The 27,227-nt window shown below is 43.8% G+C and overlaps 1 protein-coding gene across 5 annotated transcripts; it reads left to right on the top strand.

The window, feature by feature from the left end:
* Positions 1-731: 731 nt before the first annotated feature.
* On the top strand, positions 732-20,631 carry atl2 (atlastin GTPase 2). 5 transcript variants are annotated; one of them, XR_015712989.1, is made up of 16 exons: positions 732-813; positions 5,990-6,153; positions 7,032-7,244; positions 10,657-10,794; positions 11,509-11,613; positions 11,670-11,720; positions 12,242-12,298; positions 12,520-12,612; positions 12,684-12,822; positions 12,878-13,005; positions 14,853-14,909; positions 14,964-15,035; positions 15,095-15,526; positions 17,163-17,177; positions 18,815-19,924; positions 19,966-20,631. XR_015712989.1 is itself a non-coding variant. In XM_087802575.1 (15 exons), exons 1-15 carry the CDS (start codon positions 747-749, stop codon positions 18,932-18,934), a joined length of 1,851 nt encoding a protein of 616 aa, XP_087658701.1. In that variant the 5' UTR covers positions 732-746; the 3' UTR covers positions 18,935-20,631. The 5 variants fall into 5 exon arrangements, 2 of the variants coding, with proteins under 2 accessions (XP_087658701.1, XP_087658702.1); XR_015712988.1 differs by having other exon boundaries at positions 18,815-19,866; positions 19,908-20,631; XR_015712990.1 differs by lacking the exon at positions 19,966-20,631 and adding an exon at positions 18,464-18,674 and having other exon boundaries at positions 18,815-18,899.
* Positions 20,632-27,227: the final 6,596 nt, after the last annotated feature.

The following is a 27,227-nucleotide window of genomic DNA, read 5'->3' on the forward strand; positions in this document are numbered from 1 at the left end:
CAAACATTAATCATTTAATCATTTAAATGTTACAATTTTTTATCAAATCTTCAGCCAATTTGTCAAGCTTACACTGTAAGAGTGACAATAACTGATTCGTCAGAAGCTCATGAAATACATATTTGCTCGAGACCCAAATAAAGCAGTTAAATGTATTTATTTATTTATGTAAGAACACAGGAAGTATGATTTATTTGTACAGCTCTGTCGACCATGTTGTACTTCGACGTAATTATTGTATTTTATACGTTATAAATATTATAATAAACGTATTTATACGACTTTAAACTCGTAATAAAATGAAATACAATGATTTGAGTTGACCTCAATAAAAAGGGACCTGGTTTATAGTGGCTTGGTTTCTGACCAATCAGCTGCAGGCTTGCAGAAGCTCCGCCCACATTTACTGTAACAGAAATATTTTAAATAAACTGAATGAAGAAAATGTATATACATTAAAAATGTGTGGTTTTTTTTTTTATAAATTTTGTTGACTTATACTGTTAATTTATATATGTATATATTTTTATTCTTAATTTTCAGAAATAAACTTCCGACATTTGCACTTTATTTTTTATCGGTTTGGTAAGATTTCCCACAGACCTCACTTTCCACAACCGTTCGCTTGTTTTCTGAAAATAAATCCTATTTTTAAAAGGTGTTTATTTTAGACTCGAGTCTCGTTGCAGTTTTGAACTTGAGCAGAGACGGTGACGTCACACACACGTTAGCCTCAGTAATCCAAGATGGCGGAGGTGAGCGGGCTGAGGAGCAGAAACCTCTTCGAGTCCAACTGCAAGAGTCGAGCTGAAGGTAACCGTCCGTGGTTTCGAGCCCGGGTTCGTGTCCGTCGTGTGTTCGTCGAAGGGTCCGTAGATGGTGTCTGTTGTGGTCCAGGTCCGAGGGGAACTACCGTGAGACCGTGTTTTCGAGCCGCGAGTCTGACCGTCAGCGGTTTAATTCAACATCAACAAGATAAAATACACATTTATTCTTGAATATTATCTATAAAACCTTCTGCTCCACGAGCTCCGTGTGTCTGTAGCGACACCTGTCCCGACGCTCGGTGTCACCTGGTCCAGGACGAGCTTCTGTACTGGACCTGGACCTGGACCAGGACCTGGACCAGGACCAGGACCTGGACCAGGTGTTTACTAAAGTCTCTTTTCTTTCTATTCCCGTCTGATAATCCTGCTGATGTCGAGGGTATTTTTACTCTCCTATTATTAGTGTCCAGTCAACATGGAGGTTTGACTTCTGTGAGTAAACACACCTGATGTCAGGAAGGATTTCTCTTCACAGATCTATTGACAAATGCTTTGACTTTATTGATAATCGATCAAAACACTTTAGTATCACGTGTCACCAGTAGTTGTTGATGTACATTTAGACAAATAAAATATCCTATTAATGTGATCATTTACCCGAACTTCTCTCATTTTCTACTCACCCTCGTGTTGACTAAGAGTTGGGATTATCATTTAAAAATGTTTGTTCATTTTAATGTAGCGACTGGAGCTCAGTCCTCGTCCAAAAAGACACTTAAAAACATCCAAATACCTCCATATACTGCTTGTCTCTAACATCCCTCTTGGATTGAAGCTCCACAAGAAGGTTTTTCCTGGAAGATATTTAAATAATTCTATATTTTAGATTAGTTTGTAGCAAGAGTTTAAATAATATCAAGTGATGTTAACCGTAAGGAAGTTAGTAATTTGTATTTGAAGAGTGCTTTTCCAGACCAGGGTCACAAAGTGCTTAAACAATCAAAACAATACTCAATAAAATATATACTTAAAAGATCAAGACGAACTTCACAGGAGTCTCAGAGAATCAAGGAAAAGCCTAAATGAGACCAGAGTCCAGACAGTCTACTGTCGACACTTACAATATTACCAGGAGTAAACCCGGTTTGTGTTTCTTGTTATTCTTCAACAAATGATTAATAGATTTGTTTAGTTATTTCCTGAACACTTCTCATGTCGAGGCTTCAATAACAGACGTTATAGACGAGTAGTACGAAGGTATTTGGATGTTAAGTGTCTTTTTGGACGAAGATTTAAATGAACAATCGTTTTTGTCTATAACTCTAAAAATAACAGATAACCCTAGAATAATCTCAACATTTAGTGGACATGAGGGTGAGAAGGAAAGGAGTGAAGTTTGGGTGAACTTTAAATGTAGAAGTTCAGTTGCCTTTTCGTTGTATAAACTAATGCTAATTATCAATTTTGTTCAACCATGGCTCACTTTTCTTCTTCCAAAAAAATCCAAATTCCTCAGCGGTTCTCGTCTGTTTCGTCCCTTTTCTATTTAAGTCCAGACATTGGATGCCGTTCCAATTTTTACTGGGAGCTTCTGCTACAAACAAGCTTAAAATACATACTTTCTACATTAAATGTTGGGGCTTCAATACAAGAGGGACGTTACAGACGAGCAGTATGGAGGTATTTGGATGTTTTTATTTGTCTTTTTGGACAAAGAAAAGTGAGTCATGTGAGCACATGACCATTAAATGAAGATCCACTTTCTCACAGATCCCCATGTGACCCATAAAGACGCAGAATATCCAGAAACATCTCCCTTAGTTCAACAAAATGTCACTTGTTCTCGTGTTGACTTTCTCATTGGCTAAAAGCTGAATTGATTAGATGCTACATTGATCAGGGATCTGATAAAACATCTATAACAAAGATATCTACTCATTCAACTTGTAAGTTACAATCAATAAATGCATATATTTGTCTTTTTGATGTTTCAAGTTTACTTTAGGAACCGGTTAGACTTTACTATTCAATTGTTTGCAGGTACATGTACTTCTTTTTTAGTCCAATAATAAAGTTTATCTATCTATATTGACTTTGTAGCTGTGGATTTATTCACCTTCACGCTTAATATTACAAGAATCAGTTGTTGGTTGTTGGTGACTTTGTATGGCACGAGTATCTTATCAGTGTTTATACAGATAAACTGTTGTTTCCAATGTTTTGTACCTTGAACTCAGATTACAAACTCCTAATGAACTTTATCACAAATTAACATTTGGTCTCTTTGGTTTGATAACAAGTATATGGCAGTTTGAGATAATTCCTCATGTTTACAAAACTAAACGAAAATATTAAGTAAATATTGTTTGTTCTGCAGTAGATCCAACAGAAAAAGCTCTTATTTTCCTAATCTTTGTTTAACCAGTTTTCTGAGCTGAAATTAATAATTACATTCTGGTGTCTCTGTTAATGTTTTATCAGCTATTTCCCCAAAAGGTTCCCAGAGCGATCAAGTCTATGATGGCATGAGTTTCAGAATAAAAATCCTATCGTTGTAGCTGGTTAGTTGGAGTCATCGGTTTTCTACTTGCACTAAAAAAGGTTATGCAACTACCCTGATATGTTTCATCTTAATTGAATGGTTATAAAACAATTTAATCTAACTCGTGTTTTTATAACTCATTTGTATCCATCATTTAACATGATGACTCTTCGCTTTCAGGTGTCTTGATTCATGATATTCAGAATCCAACAGAAAGATCTTTTAAGGCTGTATTGTGATGCCAAAACTGACTGTTTAATGTGAAATGACAATCATGTGACTTGCATCTTAAGAGCTTTATGGGAGAAAATATTTCTGCAAAAAGTATTTATCAAAATTTTGCAACTGCAAGCGGATTATTCAAAAGCTACTTAATACTAATAGACTGTGATCCTCAACGTTGCCACTTTAAAATGTATATTTCCACCTAATTAGTTTTGTTCTCGATCTTTAAATCCATTTAATTGGATGTGTTGGATTATTTTACATTGTTTACCAACAAAATAAATTGACTATAGAATGAACCAGGGATCAGCATATAATGTGTTCTGTCCACTCATTCATGATCTGCTGCATCTCGCATCTCTTTATTTAAAATCCTGCTATGTTAAAATAAAGACTTCCAGTTAATGTCCGGTGAAGTTATATTTGGTTAACTGCAACATTATTGCAAACAATCCAAGTGGAGTTGCTGGTTCATTTAGTCACCTGAGCTCAACAGTCAAATCTTCTGACCTGGTCTAGATTTCTATAATGTCTCTTAAGATCACTTTTAGTACAATATTGCTGCTAGTATTGTTCCTTAGTTCTTTGTGTGACTCGACTTGTGAAGGTAAGCTTGACTTTTGTAGATGAAACCTATTTGAACAGCTGTTTGAGTTAACTGGACCACGACCTTGTCAAAGTTTGCCTGTTTCAACATGAGTCCAGAGAGATGTGTTCCAATTTTGAAAGTGGTGTTCAAAAGTAAGCAGAGTCGTAGAGGGTGTAAGAGAACTATATTACAATATATCGTGAAGCTTATTGTATCATCAGATTCGTACCAACTTCAATGTTGTTGTTCTTCTGCCTTTATTTTTCGTTTTGGTAAACGTCTGTAATGATCCGTGCACATCCGCTGACCGTCAAGGAAGGAAGATCTAATTTTAGTTGTGCCCTCGTTCTTCACGTCGACGAGTGGGACAGATCGTCGTCTGCTTCATCAAGTGAGAATGAAGTCATGAAGGGAGATAATGGAGAACAGCTAATGGTTTTCCACTTGTGTGGTTTGTTGTGGTCCTTCTTTCCTGTATAGATTCGGCAGTGTTTCAGACTCTGCGCTGTCCAAGCAAAACAGTGTCTTTGTCTGCAGCTCGACCCAAACAATGGAGGCGATCCCTGTGTCTTTACTGAGCTGCCAGTGTTGAAGCAGCAGATCTGGCTCGGTCTGCGTCCTGCTCTCTAACACTGAACTACGTCACACTTTGAGGAACCATTTGTTGTTCTGTGTCAAAGACATGATGTGGTTTCAGAAAACAAGCCTCTAGCTCTGGATATACTGTCGTTTTATATTGTGTTGTAATCCGATCATCATTTTAGCTGCAATTCTATCAAATGAAGACGAAGAATGTGCCTGATCTCTGATCATCTGTTGATCAATTGATGGCCTTTGATAAACTCCTCTGGTTGTAAGATCATGAGTTTACCAATAAATAAACAAATCCTTCCATTATATAAATTGAAGAAAACATCCCTCAGTTCCACCCACACACCGACTCTTCTGTTATATTCTCCGAACAAACACCTTGAACTTGAAAGAGTGTAAAAAGGGAACGATGTCAAAGGAGGCTCAGATTTCCCTTAATATGTATAAAAGTATAAAATCTTTGAAGTTAAGTGGGACTTGAAATTGCTTGTTTGGGTCCAGTTGCATTCATAACAGCCGAAAACATTTACTAGTAAATATTGTATATGACCGACTGAAAGACGACGCCTTGAGTTCTTCCTCAGGCCCAAAGGTTGACGGCAGTTTTCTATTAAAGGCTGTCGTGCTAAAATGAAACGTGAGGTCTATTTTACACATTTTGAAAGCAGCACTTTTCTTCAGAGGGAAGATATAAACACTCTTCAAGATTCTTCAAGAGGTTGGTCTACAGCTTGTTAGCCATTACTATCCAACTCCAGATGTTCCTCTCGTGTTCATTGGGTTTGTGAAGCGACAGGAGGAGGTTCTACAACATGGGATCTCGTTTCAAAGTTTTGGCTCCTGGTCATGTTTGAAAACAGTCTTTTGTCGTGTTTTGCTGCGAGTGCTTAGATGGTGCATGAAGGCACGGCCTCTGAAACTGTTGTGGTCTCATACAGGAAGGAAGAACCTCTTTGAGTTCCTCAGACTGGAACATGAAAACTCTTATCTTTGCTGTGACTATATTTGGGGCAGTCGGCTTGTTGGCGCAGGAGTATTTCTGAGCCTGACCTACATGGTAACGCTCGGAAAAAGGCACAAAGCTCACCTAAGAATGTGTGAAAGACCCATGTAGGGTTTTAAACCTGCGCATCGTTGGACCGTTGCTAATCTTTTAATAACAAACAAAGGACCATTTCAAGAGCAAGATTGTGACGCGTGTCGTCGCGGTTCTACAAGAGACGTACACTCGCTGTTATCTAACTCTTGTCATTCTCTTTGTCCTGCTCTCGACAGGCTCGGCCGGAGTGGAGGATGTCCCTGATTTCCGTCATAAGCAGAGGCCTCAACTAACCAGACCCGACCCGGACGATGAGTTTCTGCCCAGCAAGATGGCTCCAGACCGGACCGCGGACACCAGCACCAGCTCCTCATCAGATGAACGGTTTCAGGAAGACGAGGTAAACCTGTGAATTTAAAGTATATGAATAGATTTGTATAGAGGCGGATGCAATCCTTTTTAAAGTTAGTGTTCCCGGCAAATCATTTGTAGAAGACGTTGTGTAAAAAGTGAAGTTGTTATGCTGTATTTTGACGACCATTAAATAACTTCTCACTAGTTATACAATATTTATTGTTGTTTATGGCAAAGCTGACAAAATGATTGATGTCTACTTCATTAATTTGTGAGTTAATGTTGATGTTTATAAGTGACGGTGAGTCATAATCAATTAGGGACCAATTTTTAAGTTTTCTTAAATGATATTGTTTTTATTTTTCTAAAAGAAATATCTGCTTTTATTCAAGTCATAGCCATATTGTATATATTTCTGGTATGAATTATCGATATGAATTCTCTTGTTCATGTCGTTCAGCCTTGGTTCCTATGTTAGTCCAGATGGCTTTCCCTTCATTTTACTACTTCTAATAACCCTTAAAGCCTTCGCAGCGATCCACTTTATTTGGTTATAAGAACGATGATGGCAGGCGTCTGCCTCTTCTCTCCGAGACTATTTATTGTCCCCAGAAGAGATTCATTCTGAACGTCTCATTTATGAACTCCAGCCTCGCCAACTTATGATTTAAAACAGAATCGTTGACAAATTCACATCCAAACAAATGAACGATTGAGTTGTTGAGTATCTTATTTGTTGTAATTTAGGATCAAATACTTTATCCTCCAGCACACGCAGAGATGGTGTATCCGTCCAATAACATGAAGAGACAATTAGAATTCCTGCTGTGATGCAGTTCCTTCAAGTCAACGTGAGCAGCGGTGTATTCACTCGTCTGTAGGGCTGGAGGTCGGGATTGATCGTACTCAAACTTGTCATTTCAGGCTGACTCGGCAGAAGAGGAGGCTCGGCCCATTCAGATCCTCGTGGCTCACGAGGACGAGCACAGTTTCGAGCTGGACGCCGTCGCGCTGGAGAAGATTCTGCTGCAGGACCACGTGAAGGACCTGGATGTGGTGGTGGTGTCTGTGGCCGGAGCCTTCCGCAAGGGCAAGTCCTTCCTGCTGGACTTCATGCTGCGCTACATGCACAACCAGGTGACTGTTGCTTCGCTGGTGTGAGCTGTTCGTCTGCACTCAGGGTTGTTTGGTTTCCTCAGCACTTGTTATCTTGTTATCCGTCTCACTCTTAGAATGATCATTTGATGAATCTGTCAGGTTCCTCTCCTGATGGTTGATTCAGACCAGAGGTTTCATGTGATTCCTCGAGCGTCACGATTGTTCAACTGCAACATGTTCTCTGTTCCAAAAGGAAAAATAGTTCTTCAGTCGTCCCTTCACACTGTTGTGTAGAAATGATTATCTTTGTCACTCTGTTTTTCAAATAAATCACATGTTAGTTACAGATTTATTTCAACCGCAGAAATGGTGACAACAAAACACTGAACTCCCATAATGCCTTTTTGCACACTGCTCTGTGTAGTTAAAGCTGACTGGTCACTACAATACTGTATTTAAATGTTGAGGTCCAAGTAGTTTTGTCAAGTCATTGATGGCCGTGATTGGTTGGCTGGGCGGCAGAGCCATTCAGGTCACTGTTGTTGAGAGAGACGATGACGCCTCAAATAAATACTTACTTTAATGTTAAAATATTAAAAACTAAATGGTCACTTTTGTGGATTTGTTTAAAAGAATGTAACCCCTGCAATAAAGGAGGAGCCACCATAGTTGGCTTTGCGTTGATCTGTAAGTAGTAACATTTGAGTATGGAAGTGACATCCCGCTGAAGTCAGATGCAGAGTTTAATTTCTGTTTGGCAGTGTCCAGTGGCATCTGCACAGGAAGGGTTATTGGATTATGATGGACTGTGAGGCCTTCAGTCACATCTTGAACATTATTTAACTCAACCTTCAGTGACTTTGAGCCCATCAGCTCAATTGTTATTATTTAACTTATAACTTGTGTTTTAGATCGTCAGTCAATGGCCTGAAAATTGAGTGGATTTTATCTAGTTTGAGTTTTCATTCAGAGCAATTTAATAACCGGAATAATACCGATGTATCTTCAACTATGAATCGGATGTGAAATCCCTCTATTTAAGATGTTACAATAATGATTTAAGTTGCCTTAAACGTTGTGACACGTTCACTTCAGCTGTTTGCCAGAAGGAAAAACAAGTCCTTGAGCAGCAGCTGGACAGCATGGCAGACAGGATCCCCTTTCATGCACTTGTCTTAACACACACACACACACACACATGCACTTAATCCCTCCGGAAAGACAAGCAAATGTTCTTGCTGCGTTACATAACTTTTTGTCTCCAACAGTTCTTTCACACTCGTCTTTCTAAGTCTACAAAATCAGTCATTTGAGTATCTGACGACATAACTCGATGTTTTTATTGAATGTTTTCGCGGCGTGTCTGGAGATGATTCAACGCCTAGGAAGGTTCCGTGAAGCTGATCATTTGACTTGTAAATCATTGAAGGTCATTTGCTTGTTGTGGTCAGATCTGATCTCCTTGCGATCGGCCAGTCTAGTTGCCTTGAAAAGGTCGTTGTGGTGAGATTTCAAAACCTAAAACAATATTAAATGTATGGAGACTGTTATAATAATGATTATGAATGATGAGCGGTTTTATTGGTGCAGCCATATTCCAAATGTTCCATGATGACTTTCAGGTGTTTTACTGTAAAATCGAATCAAATAAATAAACATTTAGAAGGTAATTTTATTTGCAACAGCTTGATGGATCAGCAGGTGTTTTTCCAGCATCGTTTAGTAAACATGTCAGATTTACTTTTGTACCAACCTGAGCTAAAATGATCTTTAGATATGCCTTGATCACTGATGGTGATGATGATGATGATGAAGTCAGTTTGTGGTTGGTATCTGGATGTCATGTAACTATGTATTTAAGCTGTTTTCACTCAATCAGATCCAACAGAGTTTGTTTATGCACAAATCATTAAGCCGTACTTTGTAGTAACTTATAACACTTTTTTTTAAATCAAACCCACATTTGACTTTGATTCATGTATTTCATGGAATTATTGTATTTTGTTCTATTTAATTTGTCTTTCTAAACCCATTGGCATGTTGAGAATTTTGATACAACTAATCTGTGTAAGATTCTGTTGCCTGTAGTACATTAAGTGTTTTTCCTTGTTTTCCAAGCAAAACATGTTTTTCGTGGTTCTTTTCCAGATCATGCAGCCAGTAGCAATCATCATAACTAGAGTGAAAAATGTTCTGCATCCATGTGATCAGTATGATCAGCAGCATCCAACCTAGTATTTTCCTACTTTCTAGAAATAATAATACAATTGTATAAACAACATTTTACCGGGATGAGCTGGAGGAGGGAGTTGAGTGTAATTTATCTAATGTGTTTACTGGTCATAATTATGGTCATCATGACACAGAGGCGTGTTTGAATGACTGCTTTGTGACTGGAATATACTGCTGCAATACTTAAAGTAAGTAAGTAATATTTATTTATATAGCGCTTTTCGAGACCAGGGTCACAAAGCGCTTAAACAATCAAAAACAATACTCAAAAAAAAAAAAAAGGTACATACTTTAAAGATCAAGATAATACTGAGAACAACACAGGAGTTCGAGAAATTCAAGGAAAAGCCTGAACAAATAGAAACGTCTTAATGTGTTTCTTAAAGGAGTCAGTAGATCATCAAGCGCAAAGAGAGAGAAGATCGTTCCAAAGCTTAGGAGCAACAGCCTGAAAAGATTTCTCTCCTCTGGTCCTGAGCCGTGTGTGTGGAACCATCAGTAGATTCTGATCCACAGACCTCAGAGCCCGAGCTGGGGTGTAAGGCTGGATCAGATCAGTGATGGAAGGTCTGACCATGAATAGATCTGAAAGTAAGAACCAGAATTTTAAAGTTGATCCTGAAAGAAACTGGAAGCCAGTGAAGAGTTTCAAGGATCAGAGAAATGTGAGTTCTTCTACTAGAGCGGCTCAGAATTCTGAATCAACTGCAGGCGAGAAGATCCTTCTTGTTAAGACATGAAAACAAACTGTTACAATAGTCCAGACGAGAAGAAACAAACGCATGGATTATAAGATCCAGATCATGTTCCGACAACATTTTCCTAAGTTTAGAGATTTTTCTCAGTTGAAGGAAACAGTTTCTGGTCAGTTTTCTTCAGTGTTGAACAAGAGACATGTCTTTATCAAATACAACACCCAGGTTTCTCAGGCTCAGTTTGACAGACTGACCTAAGTCACCCAAGTACTGACTCAACCCTGAACCTTATCATCAGGAGCAATCACCAGAGTTTCAGTTTTAAAGTATATAAAGTCTTCATCAATTATTCACTTTTTATGCTCAGAGTTTTGTAAAATAAGTCTCCATAGATGGATAAACTTTATTAAACCCTCTGGAGATCTCTTTTGGGGAATATTGATTTAAAAAAATGCATGTTTGTTTGAAATGCATCCAGATGATTTCAATGGTCCTCCTTCACGCTGGTCTTCCTGATGTTTCAGTCGCCAGACGAGGACTGGATGGGAGGCGACGACGAGCCGCTGACGGGCTTCACCTGGAGAGGAGGTTGTGAGAGAGAAACCACAGGAATCCAAGTGTGGAGCGAAGTGTTTGTGGTCGACAAGCCTGACGGCAGTAAGGTAACTACTCACTAGCACTGAGCACATGCTCACCACACACACACACACACACGCACACACACACACGTGCTTGACAACATCTATCTTTCATGAACAAAACCCTCAGATCAATGTCCGACAGGCAAACGACGATCATTGTTTAATATTAATATTTCATATTGCTATACATGTAATCACTACCTTCTTATGTGTATGTTCTGTTTTTGTCGAGGTGACGACAAGTATAACACGTCACGGTCAGATGACGACACAGTCGTATGTTTTATTGTCTAGTTATTTCAAGGATTTGATGACATGTTTGGTGCGTGTGCTGACATCGTTGGAAGCCAATGAAACGAGGCTCGTCTTTTGCCTGAACAACTGTTTTGCGATGAATAATTCGAAGCTATGTGTGTAAATGATGCTGAAAAAGACACTTGTGATGATAATGTTCCTTTAGTTCGGTGTATTACTCACTCATCACGCAGTAATACTAACGAGTCGTAACACGGAGCCTCACCTTTTGACTGATTTCTGAGCAACATGTGCCACTTAATATTGGTTTTAGGTTTGTAAGTACAACCAGAAAAAAATGCATAAAACGAACGTCTATTCTTGAGTAAATGTAGGGGTTGGAAGTGCAGCTCGTAGAAAATATGGAAGTAAAGTTCCCTCCTTGGCGGAGGTAATAATCCAGCATCATGAGGTCATCTTTACTCACGGTCGTCTCTGCAGGTGGCCGTTCTCTTGGTCGACACTCAGGGAGCGTTCGACAGTCAGTCCACCATCAAAGACTGCGCCACAGTTTTCGCTCTCAGCACCATGACGAGCTCGGTGCAGGTGAGACCAGAGAACACCTGTCCGAGCTGAGATTTCTGACCGTGTGTCGTTTCCAGGTGTACAATCTCTCCCAGAATGTTCAGGAGGACGACCTCCAGCATCTGCAGGTACTTTCCTGTCGCTTCAAAGTGTGAAACGTTCGTGTCTGTTTCTGTTGTTTGTCCAAGACGTTGGTCAAAGTCTCTCTGAATACAACATGAATCCAGATCATTGTTTCACTTTCAAACACTCTTTTACACGTGTTGAGGCTTTTTGTTTGCTTTTCGTCTTGTATATTTAACATTCTGTCCTGTTTGTCTAAGTAGCTCAGAGTATAAGACGTGAATATATGTCCAAGTGACACAGAACGTCTGTTGGTTCTGTTTTAGTGTGTGTTTTATTTCATTACAACACTGATAATCAAAGTTTCTGATTCTGCAAAGATAATTTCATGTTTCAAATATTTTAGTAATTTCTGTAATTATTCAGAGCTTTAGAGCTTAATTATTATTTGACTTTTGTCACGTTAATACATGTAAACATTTAAATATGCTCAACTCATCGTAGTCTGGCTTCACTGTCAATAAAATACTATTAACTTGATGTTTCAGCATCACTTCTATTCAAAGTGTTTCTTAAACGTCCACAGCTCTTCACAGAATACGGGCGACTTGCGATGGAAGAAATCACCTCCAAACCTTTTCAGGTATTTGTTTAAGAGACACTAGGATGAACAAATGAATAGTTTTCTTTTCACTGTGTTTATTTGCTAGAACTGTAATCACTATAGAAGCTAATATTAACAGATTTTAAAACATGTCAATCATTTGAAGTTAAACAAAGACAAAAGTTCACAAACATTTTCTACTTGTTAACTTCATTTTACCACTTGTGTGGTTGTTGCTGAGATGTTTCTGTGTTGGTCAGTCTCTCATGTTCCTGATCCGTGACTGGAGTTACCCGTACGAACACGACTACGGCCTCGGAGGAGGAAACGCCTTCTTGGACAAAAGGCTACAAGTACGAGGTTTTCTGTTTCCTTCTCTTGAAGTGAGACGACGGTTACTGTTGAGAGTCTCGTCCACCATCAGGTGAAACAGAACCAGCACGAGGAGCTGCAGAACGTCAGGAAGCACATCCACTCCTGCTTCTCCAACATCGGCTGCTTCCTGTTGCCTCATCCGGGCCTGAAGGTGTCGACCAACCCCTACTTCGACGGCCGACTGAGAGGTGCGTGACCCCGAGCGTCGCCTCGAAGACGCCGAGCTGAAGGTGTTTGTTGCAGACATCGACGGGGACTTCAAGCAGCAGCTGTCGCGCCTGGTTCCTCTGCTGCTGGCTCCTGAGCGGCTGGTGGTGAAGGAGATCGGAGGCAGCAAAGTCACCTGCAGAGATCTGGTGGAGTATTTCAAGGTCAGAGACGGTTGACAATTCTCTCAACTTTCCTGAATGTTTTAGAAAAAAAGCTTAAATATTCAAATACATTTTTATTAAACTTTAAAAAATATTCATTGTTTATTTTTTTAAGTTTTGACTAATAAAGTTTGAAATCTAAAGGAGTCCTTTATGTGCCTCAAACGTTATTCTGTATTCCCTCTCCACGTCTTGAACACGCCGCCAGTGAAACTTACATTTTCTAAATGTTAAAAAAACATTAAACGATTACTCGGATTCTAATCTGCACAATCAGTATTTTTTGCATTTAAACTAAACACAGCAATACACTGTTATTACACAGTCGGTAACTGTTATGACACAGTAATTAACCTGCATTCATGTTGAATAAAAGCCACAAATGGAACATTTAATCCTTGAAAGAGAACAATTGTTAAATCACAAATGGCTGTAATTCAGCTCCAGATCTAACTATTCGGGAAATGGCACCATCTAGTGGCGTCTAGTGGCGTGTTCAAGACGTGGAGAGGGAATAAAAAGTAAAGTTTGAGGCACTTAAAGAACTCCTTTAGAGTTAAAACTTTATTGGTTCAAACTTTAAAAAAACGACAATGAATATTAAGGTTTAATTAAAAATGGATTTGAATATATTTACGCTTTTTGTCCAAACCTTAAGGAAAGTTTATTTGTCTTGAGTATTTCTTGGATTCAAATTAGTTGCAAAACAAACAAATACCAAGTGAAGGATGGATTAATGGAGGATGGATGGATGGATGGATGGATGGATGGATGGACGGATGGATTAATGGATGGATGGATGGATTAATGGATGGATGGACGGATGGATTAATGGATGGATGGATGGATTAATGGATGGATGGACGGATGGATTAATGGATGGATGGACGGATGGATTAATGGATGGATGGATGGATGGACGGATGGATTAATGGATGGATGGATGGATGGATGGATGGATGGACGGACGGACGGATTAATGGAGGATGGATGGATGGATGGATGGATGGATGAAATAATGGATGGATGGATGAAATAATGGATGGATGGATGGATGGACGGATGAAATAATGGATGGATGGACGGACGGACGGACGGATAGATGGATGGATGGATGGATGGATGGACGGATGAAATAGTGGATGGATGGATGGATTGATGGATGGATGGATGGACGGACGGATGGATGGACGGACGGACAGATTAATGGATGGATGGATTAATGGATGGATGGATGGACGGACGGACGGACGGACGGATTAATGGAGGATAGATGGATGGATGGAGGATAGACGGACGGATGGATGGACGGATGGATGGACGGACGGACGGATAGATTGATGGATGGATGGAGGATAGACGGACGGACGGATGGATGGATGGATGGATGGATGGATGGAGGATAGACGGACGGACGGATGGATGGATGGATGGATGGATGGACGGACGGACGGACGGATAGATTGATGGACGGACGGACGGATAGATTGATGGATGGACGGACGGATAGATGGATGGACGGACGGATAGATTGATGGATGGACGGATAGATTGATGGACGGACGGATGGATGGATGGATGGATGGACGGACGGACGGATGGATGGATGGATGGATGGATGGACGGATGGATTAATGGATGGACGGACGGATGGATACAACTTTATTAGTATTTCATAATATTGAATGATTACATTTAAAGTTTGACACTTTTTTATAAATGATTTAAATGACATTTAATAACATTTATAATTATTAGAATAAAACTGTTACAAATATTGAACTATTAAACCCCTCAATCTTGTGATGATGCTGTACTTCATGGTCACATAAGTTCTTCTGGTCCAGGCCTACATCAAGATCTACCAGGGGGAGGAGCTTCCTCATCCCAAGTCCATGTTGCAGGTGAGTTTCCTTCCTGCTCGTCTCACGCTTCAGGTTCAAACCTCTGGTCTGCAGGCCACCGCCGAGGCCAACAACCTGACGGCCGTCGCCGGCGCCAAAGACATGTACAGCAAAAGCATGGAGCAGGTACCGACCCGGGACTTCCCCCCTCTCCCCGAGTCCCGCCTGACCTTGTGCCCTCGCAGGTGTGCGGCGGAGACAAGCCCTACATCGCGCCCGCCGACCTGGAGCGTTGCCACGGCGACTTCCGCGAGCACTCGGTGCGCTTCTTCCGCTCGGTGAAGAAGATGGGCGGCGAGGACTTCTGCCGGCGCTACCAGAACCAGCTGGAGGCGGAGCTGGACGAGGCCTTCGCCAACTTCTGCAAACACAACGACGGCAAGAACATCTTCTACGCCGCGCGCACGCCGGCCACGCTGTTCGCCGTCATGTTCGTCACCTACGTGCTGTCGGGCGTCACCGGCTTCATCGGCCTCGCCACGCTGGCCGCGCTCGCCAACCTGCTCATGGGTCTGGCGCTGCTGGCGCTCTGCACCTGGGCCTACGTCAAGTACTCGGGAGAGTTCCGGGAGGTCGGGTCCATGATCGACCTGGTGGCCGAGACGCTCTGGGAACAGGTGGGTTCACGGCCGCCCTCTGTCGCCCCCTGGAGTAATGTTGATGGAAGTACATCAGTGGCTTCACAGTATTCAATTTATTCACAACTTTAAATGTTGAAACTGTGATTTTTATTTATGTTTATTTATGTTTATTTATCTGAATGTTGTTGAAACTGTAGTCAATATTTTGTTTATTTAAAGGTTGAGTTTAAAAATGCAATATTTCCAAATCAAATTCTATATTTTTTAAGTAGAGTTTAATGTTATAATTCCAATATAGTCTTTTAAATTCAGAATAAAAATGCTATTAATTGATCAAATCTATGTGTGAATAAAATAAATAACTTTAACTTCAAGTGAATTAAAACATAATAACATTTAAATAAACTAAATTCAAAGTTTCAACATTTTAAATGTTCAATGTTGTGATGAAACTGAGTTTGTCTTCATGTCTTCTGTCCGTTCATCCCTCTCTTCTTCACGTCTTCTGTCCGTTCATCCCTCTCTTCTTCAAGTCTTCTGTCCGTTCATCCCTCTCTTCTTCAAGTCTTCTGTCCGTTCATCCCTCTCTTCTTCACGTCTTCTGTCCGTTCATCCCTCTCTTCTTCACGTCTTCTGTCCGTTCATCCTTCTCTTCTTCAAGTCTTCTGTCCGTTCATCCCTCTCTTCTTCACGTCTTCTGTCCGTTCATCCCTCTCTTCTTCACGTCTTCTGTCCGTTCATCCCTCTCTTCTTCAAGTCTTCTGTCCGTTCATCCCTCTCTTCTTCAAGTCTTCTGTCCGTTCATCCCTCTCTTCTTCACGTCTTCTGTCCGTTCATCCCTCTCTTCTTCACGTCTTCTGTCCGTTCATCCCTCTCTTCTTCACGTCTTCTGTCCGTTCATCCCTCTCTTCTTCACGTCTTCTGTCTGTTCATCCCTCTCTTCTTCACGTCTTCTGTCCGTTCATCCCTCTCTTCTTCACGTCTTCTGTCCGTTCATCCCTCTCTTCTTCACGTCTTCTGTCCGTTCATCCTTCTCTTCTTCAAGTCTTCTGCCCGTTCATCCCTCTCTTCTTCAAGTCTTCTGTCCGTTCATCCCTCTCTTCTTCACGTCTTCTGTCTGTTCATCCCTCTCTTCTTCACGTCTTCTGTCCGTTCATCCCTCTCTTCTTCAAGTCTTCTGTCCGTTCATCCCTCTCTTCTTCACGTCTTCTGTCTGTTCATCCCTCTCTTCTTCACGTCTTCTGTCCGTTCATCCCTCTCTTCTTCACCTCTTCTGTCCGTTCATCCCTCTCTTCTTCAAGTCTTCTGTCCGTTCATCCTTCTCTTCTTCAAGTCTTCTGTCCGTTCATCCTTCTCTTCTTCAAGTCTTCTGTCCGTTCATCCCTCTCTTCTTCACGTCTTCTGTCCGTTCATCCTTCTCTTCTTCAAGTCTTCTGTCCGTTCATCCTTCTCTTCTTCAAGTCTTCTGTCCGTTCATCCTTCTCTTCTTCAAGTCTTCTGTCCGTTCATCCCTCTCTTCTTCAAGTCTTCTGTCCGTTCATCCTTCTCTTCTTCAAGTCTTCTGTCCGTTCATCCCTCTCTTCTTCACCTGCTGGTCCAGGCTTCATGTTTTTCTGCTGATTGGTCTAAACCTCAGTGATGTCGTGTTTTGTCTCCCTCTGTTGCTCGACAGAAGTCGATCAGGAAGGTGAGAGTCGCTCACTCCTCCTTTCTCGCCGTCATTCATCCTTGATCATCCCTCGCTCGCGTCTGCTCCTCATCCTCCTTTCATCCTCTTCTCCTGATCTGCTCACCTCACTTCCTGTTTGACAGAGTCGGCGAGATTGAATTAACCGTCAGTTAAAGACATGCATAACATTTCATTAGTTTTAGGTGTTTGTCGCTGATTTTTGTTTGTTTTCTTTTGTGTAAACTTTTAATTGATCACAGAAACAGAAACACAATCAAAGTAGCAACATGCTCGACAATAACAACCTTTGAAGGAAGATTAATAACAAATACAAAAGTGTTAAAAGTGCTGTCAATCAAACGCACAATGTTTTAACTCTTTGAAGTGAAACATTCAGTTAAAGATTGTTTCGGTCAAACCTCAGGAATCCTGAAGTCATTGAATGCATCAACTTGTGTGACAAAGAAAGAAAGTTAAAGTTTCTTTACTTCAAACATTATCTGTTGATTATTTTTCAGTAAAAAATAAAAGTTCTAAACAGTTTTCATGTTGATGTCAGTGTTGAGGATTAGATCAGGAACAGAGAACATCCCGACTTCCTTCCTTGCTGCCTTGCCTCCCTACTTCCTTCCCTTCCTTCATTCACTCCCTTCACTTCCTTTACCTCCTCACTTCCTTCACTTCCTGCCTGCCTTCCTTCATTCCCTTCCTCCCTTCCTTCTCTCCCTCCCTTCCTTCCTTCCTGCCTTCACTTCCTGCCTGCCTGCCTTCCATTCTCCCTTCCTTCCTTCCTTCCCTGCCTTCACTTCCTCACTTCCTTTCTTCCTCCCCTCCCTTCCTCCCCTTCCTTCCTTCTCTCCCTTCCTTCCCTCCCTGCCTTCACTTCCTCACTTCCTTTCTTCTCTTCCTCCCTTCACTTCCTTTCTTCCTCCCCTTCCTCCTTCACTTCCTTCATTCATTCACTTCCTCCCTTCCTTCACTTCCTCCCTGCCTTCCTCCCCTTCACTTCCTCCCCTTCCTTCCTCCCTCCCTGCCTGCCTTCACTTCCTTCATTCAATCCCTCCTTCCCTTCCTCCCCTTCCTTCCTCCCTTCCTTCCTTCACTTCTGCCATCCTTCCTTTCTCCCTTCCTCCCTTATTTTCCTTCATTCACTTCCTCCCTCCCTGCCTTCCCTACCTTCATTCAATCCCTCCTTCCCTTCCTTCACTGCCTGCCTTCCTTCCTTCCCTTCCTTCACTCCCTGCCTTCCTTCCTTCCCTTCCTTCACTTCCTGCCTCCATGTTAACTCTGCTGTGTTGCTCCAGGTCTTGTCCAAACCTCTGGAGCGGGTCCGAGGCCTGGCCCTGCTCTCGTCCGTCCCGGGCGTGCGATCGTTCCTTCCTCTGAACAACAACTACAAGAAGAGAAACTGATCCACTCGTTCACTTTCTCACACTTTTTTCTAAACAACTTTTTACGTTTCAATTCGAGCTCAAATCTCAGGACGTCCAGACGCGTCGACCGAACGACCCTTCGGTGAATCTCAAGACGCTCCCGTGTCGTCACTTCCTGTGTCGTCACTTCCTGTTCTTGCTTTTCAACCTTTTCGTTCTCCCTCTTTTCCCGCCTCGACCGCCGGCCGCGAGTGACCTCCTTCTTCTTCTTCTCTTCCGCAGCTTCTGAAGCCGCTCAGTGAACGATACATGGAGGACAACGTCCGGCAGACGGTGGTCAACTCGCTGAAGGCCAGTTTGACGGAGCAGATTTCGCAGAACACCAAGTTAAAGACTCACTGACCCTCGTCTTCATCATCTTCCTCCTGCTCCGCGTCAACCACTAGAACTGTGGAAATAGTTCAACACCAAAGCCGACTCCCGTCATCAGTGGCATGTCCTGCTTCTGTATCGCCCCCTGGTGCCTCGGAGGAGAAACTCTTGGAGCTAAAAAAAGCTGCTGCTGTTTTGTTTTTTTGCCAAAACTTGAAAGATTTTGTTCTCTCCAGTGCCATCGGGGGTCACATGACTCATTCACATGTAGTTCAGGGACGATTATTGATCAGCACTTGTTTGTTTTCCGTAAGCGATCGTTTCTGTGCAGCACAAAGAAGTCGTGAAGGTCGATCTTCTGCTCAGGTTCACTGCTGATGTTTCACGTTTGCTGCATGTTGTAGTCGGAGTCGCTCGTATCGCAGCAGATTCATGTGATCACGAAGACACTGTTGCTAGAGTCGCGGCAGGATAACCTGTTGATTTATGCTTTTATAGTCGAGTTCTCTGCATGTGTTTGTAGCTGGGTCGCCTCCTGGGATCAGTCCTTCACTGGGTCGCCTCCTGGGATCAGTCCTTAACTGGGTCGCCTCCTAGGATCAGTCCTTCACTGGGTCGGCTCCTGGGATCAGTCCTTCTTTGGGTCGCCTCCTAGGATCAGTCCTTCACTGGGTCGGCTCCTAGGATCAGTCTTTCACTGGGTCGCCTCCTAGGATCAGTCCTTCACTGGGTCGGCTCCTAGGATCAGTCCTTCACTGGGTCGGCTCCTAGGATCAGTCCTTCACTGGGTCGGCTCCTAGGATCCGTCCTTCACTGGGTCGGCTCCTAGGATCAGTCCTTCTCTGGGTCGGCTCCTAGGATCAGTCCTTCACTGGGTCGGCTCCTAGGATCAGTCCTTCTCTGGGTCGGCTCCTAGGATCAGTCCTTCACTGGGTCGGCTCCTAGGATCAGTCCTTCACTGGGTCGGCTCCTAGGATCAGTCCTTCTCTGGGTCGGCTCCTAGGATCAGTCCTTCACTGGGTCGGCTCCTAGGATCAGTCCTTCTCTGGGTCGGCTCCTAGGATCAGTCCTTCTCTGGGTCGGCTCCTAGGATCAGTCCTTTACTAGGATCAGTCCTTCACTGGGTCGGCTCCTAGGATCAGTCCTTTACTAGGATCAGTCCTTCACTGGGTCGGCTCCTAGGATCAGTCCTTTACTAGGATCAGTCCTTCACTGGGTCGGCTCCTAGGATCAGTCCTTCACTGGGTCGGCTCCTAGGATCAGTCCTTCACTAGGATCAGTCCTTCACTGGGTTTTAAAAATAGTTTATGGGTAAAAACATTTGGTGTCGATGTCATTTTAACGGCTTAAGGAAAGTAGCTTCTATATCCAACTGAATAAACGATTGTTTACTGAGCTTCACATCTGCAGACGTTAAGTCAGAAGTTATACATACTTAGGTTTCTTTAGTCTCGAGATATTTTAAGGATATTTCACCTGCGTCCGCTTCACTCTGAGCTCTTCTGTGTCGTGTCTCGGGCGTTGATTCAATATTTAAATAAACTTTGTATACTTTTTTTTTTTTTAGAGAAGCAGTCGATTTGTTTTCATCACTATTTCACGGTTGTTGCGTAGAAAGTGAAGAACGAAGAGTTTTGGTTGTCGAGCAGGTCGGAGACGTCCGTCTACCTTTTAAGAATATCCTGGTAATTTATTTTTCAATAAAATGTTTACCTTCAGAATAAAAACGTTACGGTCACATGGTGTCTTTTTCATCTTTTTACTCATTCACTGAAATCAGTCTCTTGATCCTTGAATTGAGTTAATTTAAGTTGAGATTTAGTTAATTCTATCATTACAGTTGGTTATTTTCTGCTGGCATATAGAAGTTCTCCTGGAGCAGAGTGGACTGGATGGTGTTGAAGGCTCTAGAAAAGTCCAGGAACAGGATCCTCACTGAACCGCTTTATCCAGGTGGGAGTAGATGCAGGAGGTGAAGCATCTTTTACACCAACTGCTGGCCGGTAGGAAAACTGCAGGGGGTCTTGTGCTGGACTTGTGGCCTGATATGTTTGAGGACCAGCTGCTCCAGTGTCTTCATCAGCTGCGAAGTCTATGCCACCGGTCTGTAATTGTTCAGCACACTCATGTCTAACATGACATGTTTCACTGATCACTGTGTTGAAACACTGAATCAAACCTGTAAAATTGAACTTGAAAATTCAGAAAAAACGGTGCCCTTGGACAAATGAAGATCTCCTGAGTCTGAAGAGACTTTGTGGAAAGACTGGAGCGTCTCTGGAAGTCCACTAAATTGAGGTGCACAGACTTCACCTCAGGGATCTGATGTCTTCTTACAATGAGATGGTGGAAACTGCTAGATCTGATTACATCAGAAAACTGGTAGCAGCAAATAGGAAAAAAACACAAAGTGTTGTTTGACACGATTAATTCTCTCGTGTCTCCTGCTCCTCAAATCACGCCTGTCTTCTGTGAAGCTGACAGCAATGCATTGTTGAGATTTTTCATTGACAAAATTAAATTGATCAAAGAGAAAATCTCTCCCCCTTTGTTTGGAACCCCTACTGTCTCTGAGCCCCTCTCCTCCTCTTGGTCTTCCTTCACTGCTATATGTTTGGGTGATATTTCGGCACTAGTGAACAAGATGAAACCCTCCTCTTGCTCAGATGAAGTCCTTCCTTGTAGACTTTTTATCAAAGTATTTGATGTAATTGGCCCCTGGGTTACCAATATGGTGAACCTCTCCCTTTCCACAGGGGTTTTTCCCAATGCATTTAAACCATTGTGGAGCCTCTGCTCAAAAAGCCAGGCTTAGACCCAACTGACCTCAGTAATTTCAGGCCTATTTCTAAGCTCCCTTTCTTTTTCAAGATCTTGGAGAAGGTGGTGTCTGAGCAGCTGTCTTTGTTCCTGGATCAGAGCGACATCCAAGAGAAGTTTCAGTCTGGCTTCCATAAACATCTACGGAGACTGAGGTCTGTGGATCAGAATCTACTTATGGTTCCACGCACACGACTCAGGACCAGAGGAGAGAAATCTTTTCAGGCTGTTGCTCCTAAGCTTTGGAACGATCTTCTCTCTCTTTGCGCTTGATGATCTACTGACTCCTTTAAGAAACATCTTAAGACGTTTCTATTTGTTCAGGCTTTTCCTTGATTTTCTGGAACTCCTGTTGTGTTATCAGTTTTATCTTGACCTTTAAGCAGAGGTATAAAAAGTAAGAAACAAAGATAGAGAAGCAGCAGAGGTCAGAGGTCAGAGGTTTTATCATATTGTCTCGTTATTAAAATGTTTTGTTCAAGATGCTCTGAGATGTGAACAAATGTCTTAATTGATCCTTATTTGTGTTTATTCACTTCACGTATAGCTGAGAGTAGAAACTGATCCTGAGTCTGTTTGTGTTCGAGTGACCTGAAGCGCGGCAGGTGAACAGGTGAGGAACAGGTGAGCAAGGGTTCAGGATGTTGGAGGCTGTGAAGTAATGAAAGATTTGATGTTTCTACACAACATAATCACATTCACAGGTGGATGGACGAGAGTCTGGAGCTGAACTGCTCTGACATCAGTGGAAACAAACACATGTGTGGATCATTAAATCATTGATGACATATGAAGTGATTGACAACTACACTCTGATGTTTCCATCACTGACCTTGAACCACACGGGTGGACACACCTGTGATCGCAGTGGTCAGTATGATAATTACTACCTGTATGTGTGTCCTGAGTCTGACCCGCCTGCTGATGTGTTCTTCACCGGAGGAGAGAACGTGACTCTACGATGGTAACATGAGAGACGAAGATGTTCCAGAGAATCCAGTCTCGACGCTTGATAAGGAGAACAAAGTGGTTCTTTAATGTGTGTTTGTAAGTAATGTGTATTCATATAGAGCTTTTCCAGACCAGGGTCCCAAAGCGCTTAAACAATCAAAACAATATTCAATAAAGTATATATTTTAAAGGTCAAGATAAAACTGATTAACAGAACAGGAGTTCCAGAAAATCAAGGAGTCAGTAGATCCCCTGAGTTATCTTCATAATCTCAGGTTCTATGAATTGGTGCAAAGCCCTCTAACCGCTTCGCTATTGGTTTATCCTCGAGGCCCCGCCTCGTCTCTGAGAAAGCTTAATGAACTCGCCACCCAGCTGGGTGCAGTCCACTTCCTATAAAGGCTTTGCACAATCCTGACAGCAGCATCGCTAGGGCCCCGCTGGCCGTGGATCCAAATCCATTGGGGCCGCGGGCCTCGGGGGAATGTAATCGCTCAAAAACAGTATGAGCTACTGATCCTGTCGCCATGTCGAGGAGATAGGCTCTAGCCAAGGCTGAGGTGGACGCCCAAGACAACAACCTGCGAAAGAGCCACTGAAGCTGCCACACCACGGGTGAAAAGTGCCCCTAATTCGCTAGGAGCAGATCCACCCGCTGCCTGGTAGGCCTGGATAATGGCCGATCTCACCCAATGAGAGACCTCTGAGGGAAGACCGGCTCACCTGGCCAACATCTACTGTGGCAAAGAGGGCATCAGAGCGGCCGAATGAGGCCAGGCACCGCAAAACAAAACCCGCACAGGACAACAGGTGAAGACGATCTTGACCCCGGTCCAAGTGGGGCGGCGGTTGGAAGGCCTGCAGCGTGAGAGTTGTTGCCCGGAAGGACCCGAACCTTCGGACAACGGAACGCTGGGATCGGATGCAATGACACTGATGACTCCTCGACTCAAGGAAAACATTTAGGGCTATAAGGTAAGGTAAGGTAAAACTTTATTGATCCCTCAGGAGGTCTCCTTCGCGAAATTGTTTTTTTTCCAATAGCCAGCAATTTTTCATAAACAATAAAAAAGAATACATAAAAAATAAAATAAGAACAAGGACATAAAGAGGAAGAACAAGATGACACAATCGAAGTATAAAGATAAAGACACAGAACTGAGCCAAAGAAAAACAACAAAGACAAAGGATACAAAGACTAACATAGAACAGAACATCCAGATACTCTCACTCCACTCCTGCCCCCGAACTCAGAATTGTACAATTTAATAGCCCGAGGCATGAATGAGTCCTTGAGTCTATTTGTTTTGCACCTGGGTAGGAGCATTCATGCTTCATCTGCTTCTCTGCTCACTGATGACAGTGTTCAGAGGATGATGTCATCATCCATGATGGACAGTAGTTTGTTCAATGATCTCCTCTCAGCAACTGTCACCAGTGAGTCCAGCTTCATTCCACTAATGGGGAGAGCACAAGCTCACTCGTTCTCTTTGTGGATGTCAGGTCCAGAAGGAGTGAAACCTTAAAAGACAAAATGTCACTCATTTGCAGCAAGCCCAGCCACACTGCCGTGTGAGCTGCTGCCATGAGCCCCAGGGGGGACACACACAGCGCCTGCTGACGTCACATGACGTCAAGCTTCCAGCAACTGTGTTGTCAACCAGACTAATGGAGAGAGCACGAGGCTCGCTCGATCTCTTCGTGGATGTCTGTACCAGAAGGAGCGAGACCTCATCAAAAATGTCCAGTGGGACTTGGTCAAGAGGCTCAATTGTCAGGTCTGCGAGAGAATCCAGCACCAGCTGGAGATCCTGCCGGGGGGATGGATGGCCTAACAGGAGGTCAAAGCCTGTAGGCCCCAGTAAGAAACGCACAACCAGAGGGTAGGTACGCGCCGAAGCACCTGGCATGCCTTGTTGCTATGGCTGATGTGAACACTTAGTGTCGCCACAGTCCGTCTGTTATCCAGCAACGCTGCAGGAAAAAACTGTACAGCAGAGACCAATCAGGAGCTGTGGTCCAGGGACCTGTCTGCACACCAGTGAGAGAACATCCCTCATTTGGAGGCATAAGCCTACGTGTAGACGGGGGGCCCGGGCATTCTCCAGCATGTGGAGAGCCACACTTTGAGAGGCAGACCCAGCACCAGGGGTGCCATCAGAGTCCCCCCTGCCCGGGGAGTACGGCGCCACCACTATTAACCTCAGACTCCCCAGCTTCGCTCCCTGAAACAAGGAGAGGAGTCGCCGGCGGAGGGAAGGCAAACAGTAGCCGGCCAGCCAACTTAAGTGGGCCAAAGCGCCCACACCTAGTGGGGGGCAATCAGATGCCCTGAGGGAGAACCAAAGAAGACATTTTAAGTTCTCCTTTTTGGCGTAGAGGTCCACCACCGTGTGACCAAACCAAGCCCACGACTCGGACGGACCCCATTCGTCCTGGACAGCCCCCCTTGACAGTCTGTCTACATTCAGCGCACCCAGCACATGCTGAGCTCTGAGAGAGAGCAGGTGACGGTCTGCCCACAGCCAAATCTTCTTTGCCACACTCAGAAGGGCTGGGGATCTGACTCCACCCTGGCGATTCACGTACGCCACCATTGGAGCTGTCTGATAGCACTAGGACGTTGGACTGTGACAGTTGGGGAGAGAGAGGTGAAGAAGGACGTCGTGAATTGCTTTCAACACTAGCCAGTTGATGTAAACCGGTCTGTTCCAGACACTGCTGGCGTAGGTCTGACCCGAGGTGCCTCCCCAACCTGTCAGGGATGCGTCTGTGAACACCTAAGTGTAATGAACTCTCCTTCTGAGGTTGGTTAGAGTCCCAAAAAAAATAATTTGATGTCCTGCAAAATTAAAGCAGGAAGGCTCACTTTTCGACCTCCGTCCCGCTTAGGGTCTGGCTTGAGACGACCAAACCATCTCTGGAGATCCCTCATATGCAGCAAGCCCAGCCGCACTGCTTTGTGAGCTACCAGCAACTGTGTTGTCAGTCGGAGAATGGGCTGGATACTTGTGTCCGGGAGGCATGCATATCCTACCTCCCTGTTCAGCAGTACCCCCAGGTAAACTAACTGCTGGACTGGAGTCAGAGCCCTCTTGATGAGGTTCACCATGAACCCCAGGTTGGCAATATGGCTCAACATCTTTGAGTGAGCGTGACTTTCTTCCTTTGACCTGGCAAGGATCAATCAGTCGCCAAATAGGTCAGATCATCACCGCATTTGCTCTCAATGGTTCAAGTGCTGCCTCCACACACTTTGTGAAGGGTAGCCAAACGGGAGCCGAGTGTATTGACACACTCGATCCTCGAGGGCGAGACGCAAGTACTTCTGATGTCTCTCGACTATCAGAATGTGAAAGTACGCGTCGGTCAGGTCGATAGATGTCATACGTCGTTTTACCGTCGACATACGAAACGGGCGGGTGGCTATAAACCTGTTCAAATAGCTGACCAACTCCCTGTTCCGCCACTCATGTCCAGAGAAAAACGCGGGGTTGACGGTCAACTGGAGCGTATAGCCACGCCTGATTACTTCCCTTGGCAATCTGGAATGAAGTAAAACCAGGCGACTCCAAGCCGAATAATGTTCCGTCAGAACCTCAGCCCTGACAAACTTTGGGTTGTCCTCCGTTGACGAAAGGTCATCACAAGAGTCGCATCTCCATCTCCTGAACCAACAGCGCATGTACTCGAGCTGGATTCACTAGAACCCCCACTCTTGTACATAAAATCCGGCTCTGTGGGAGAAATGTGCGAGCGCGCTTGAGAAACCTCAGATGCGTCCTACATGTACCCTCTTCCCCTCGGAAGTCTCCCCAGCTCCCCGAGCACTCCTAAGTGTCACCGGAGCTGATGAAACCCGATATGTGGAGGGATGTGCTGGAGAATTTACCCAGAGCTGATGTGAGTTCAGAACAGATCGCGCGCACGTCGGCACCGCATCACTCACCGCATCCAGTACATTCTCAAGCTCTGCTGGCGGTCCTGACCTGCTCGCTCGTGACATCTGACCGCCGCGCACCTATCCAACTGCCTGACCAGCAGGGGCGGCAGTTCCTCGCCCTCGTCTGGTCCCGGAATGGCGGGAAAACCCCGCACATAAAGGTTCCATGGTGCGTCTGTTCCATGGTGTTTCTCTGCCGCCAAACGTGACGCCATCCATGCCGATGGGATTTCTTGACAACGCTGTGAGGGAAGGAACAACCTCCGGTCAACATAGACATGTCCTCATCAGCTGCCAAAAACCCCGTCAGTCCAGCGCATGTCAAAACGGAAGTGAAGTAAACACAGCTGATTAAGCCAGTCTCGTGGACATTTGCTTAAAGGTGAACCGGCTCGCAGGAGTTGTTGATCTCGAACCGGGTCTTCAAACATGTCACCACATGTCCCGTCATCAGGGGCGGCAGCGCGCCCCGCAGGATCCCAGGTTGGGGTCAAACCCTTGGTGTGGTGCGAATGGTTCCGGGACATACCGTTCCATGGCACCCCCGCCCAGAAACACTGGGACACCAAACCCGGAACCGGCTGCTCTCGGACAGGACAGTGATCGGGT

The sequence above is a fragment of the Callionymus lyra genome, chromosome 11, assembly GCF_982586985.1.
Source record: "Callionymus lyra chromosome 11, fCalLyr1.hap1.1, whole genome shotgun sequence".
Classification (NCBI taxonomy): Eukaryota; Metazoa; Chordata; class Actinopteri; order Syngnathiformes; family Callionymidae; genus Callionymus; species Callionymus lyra.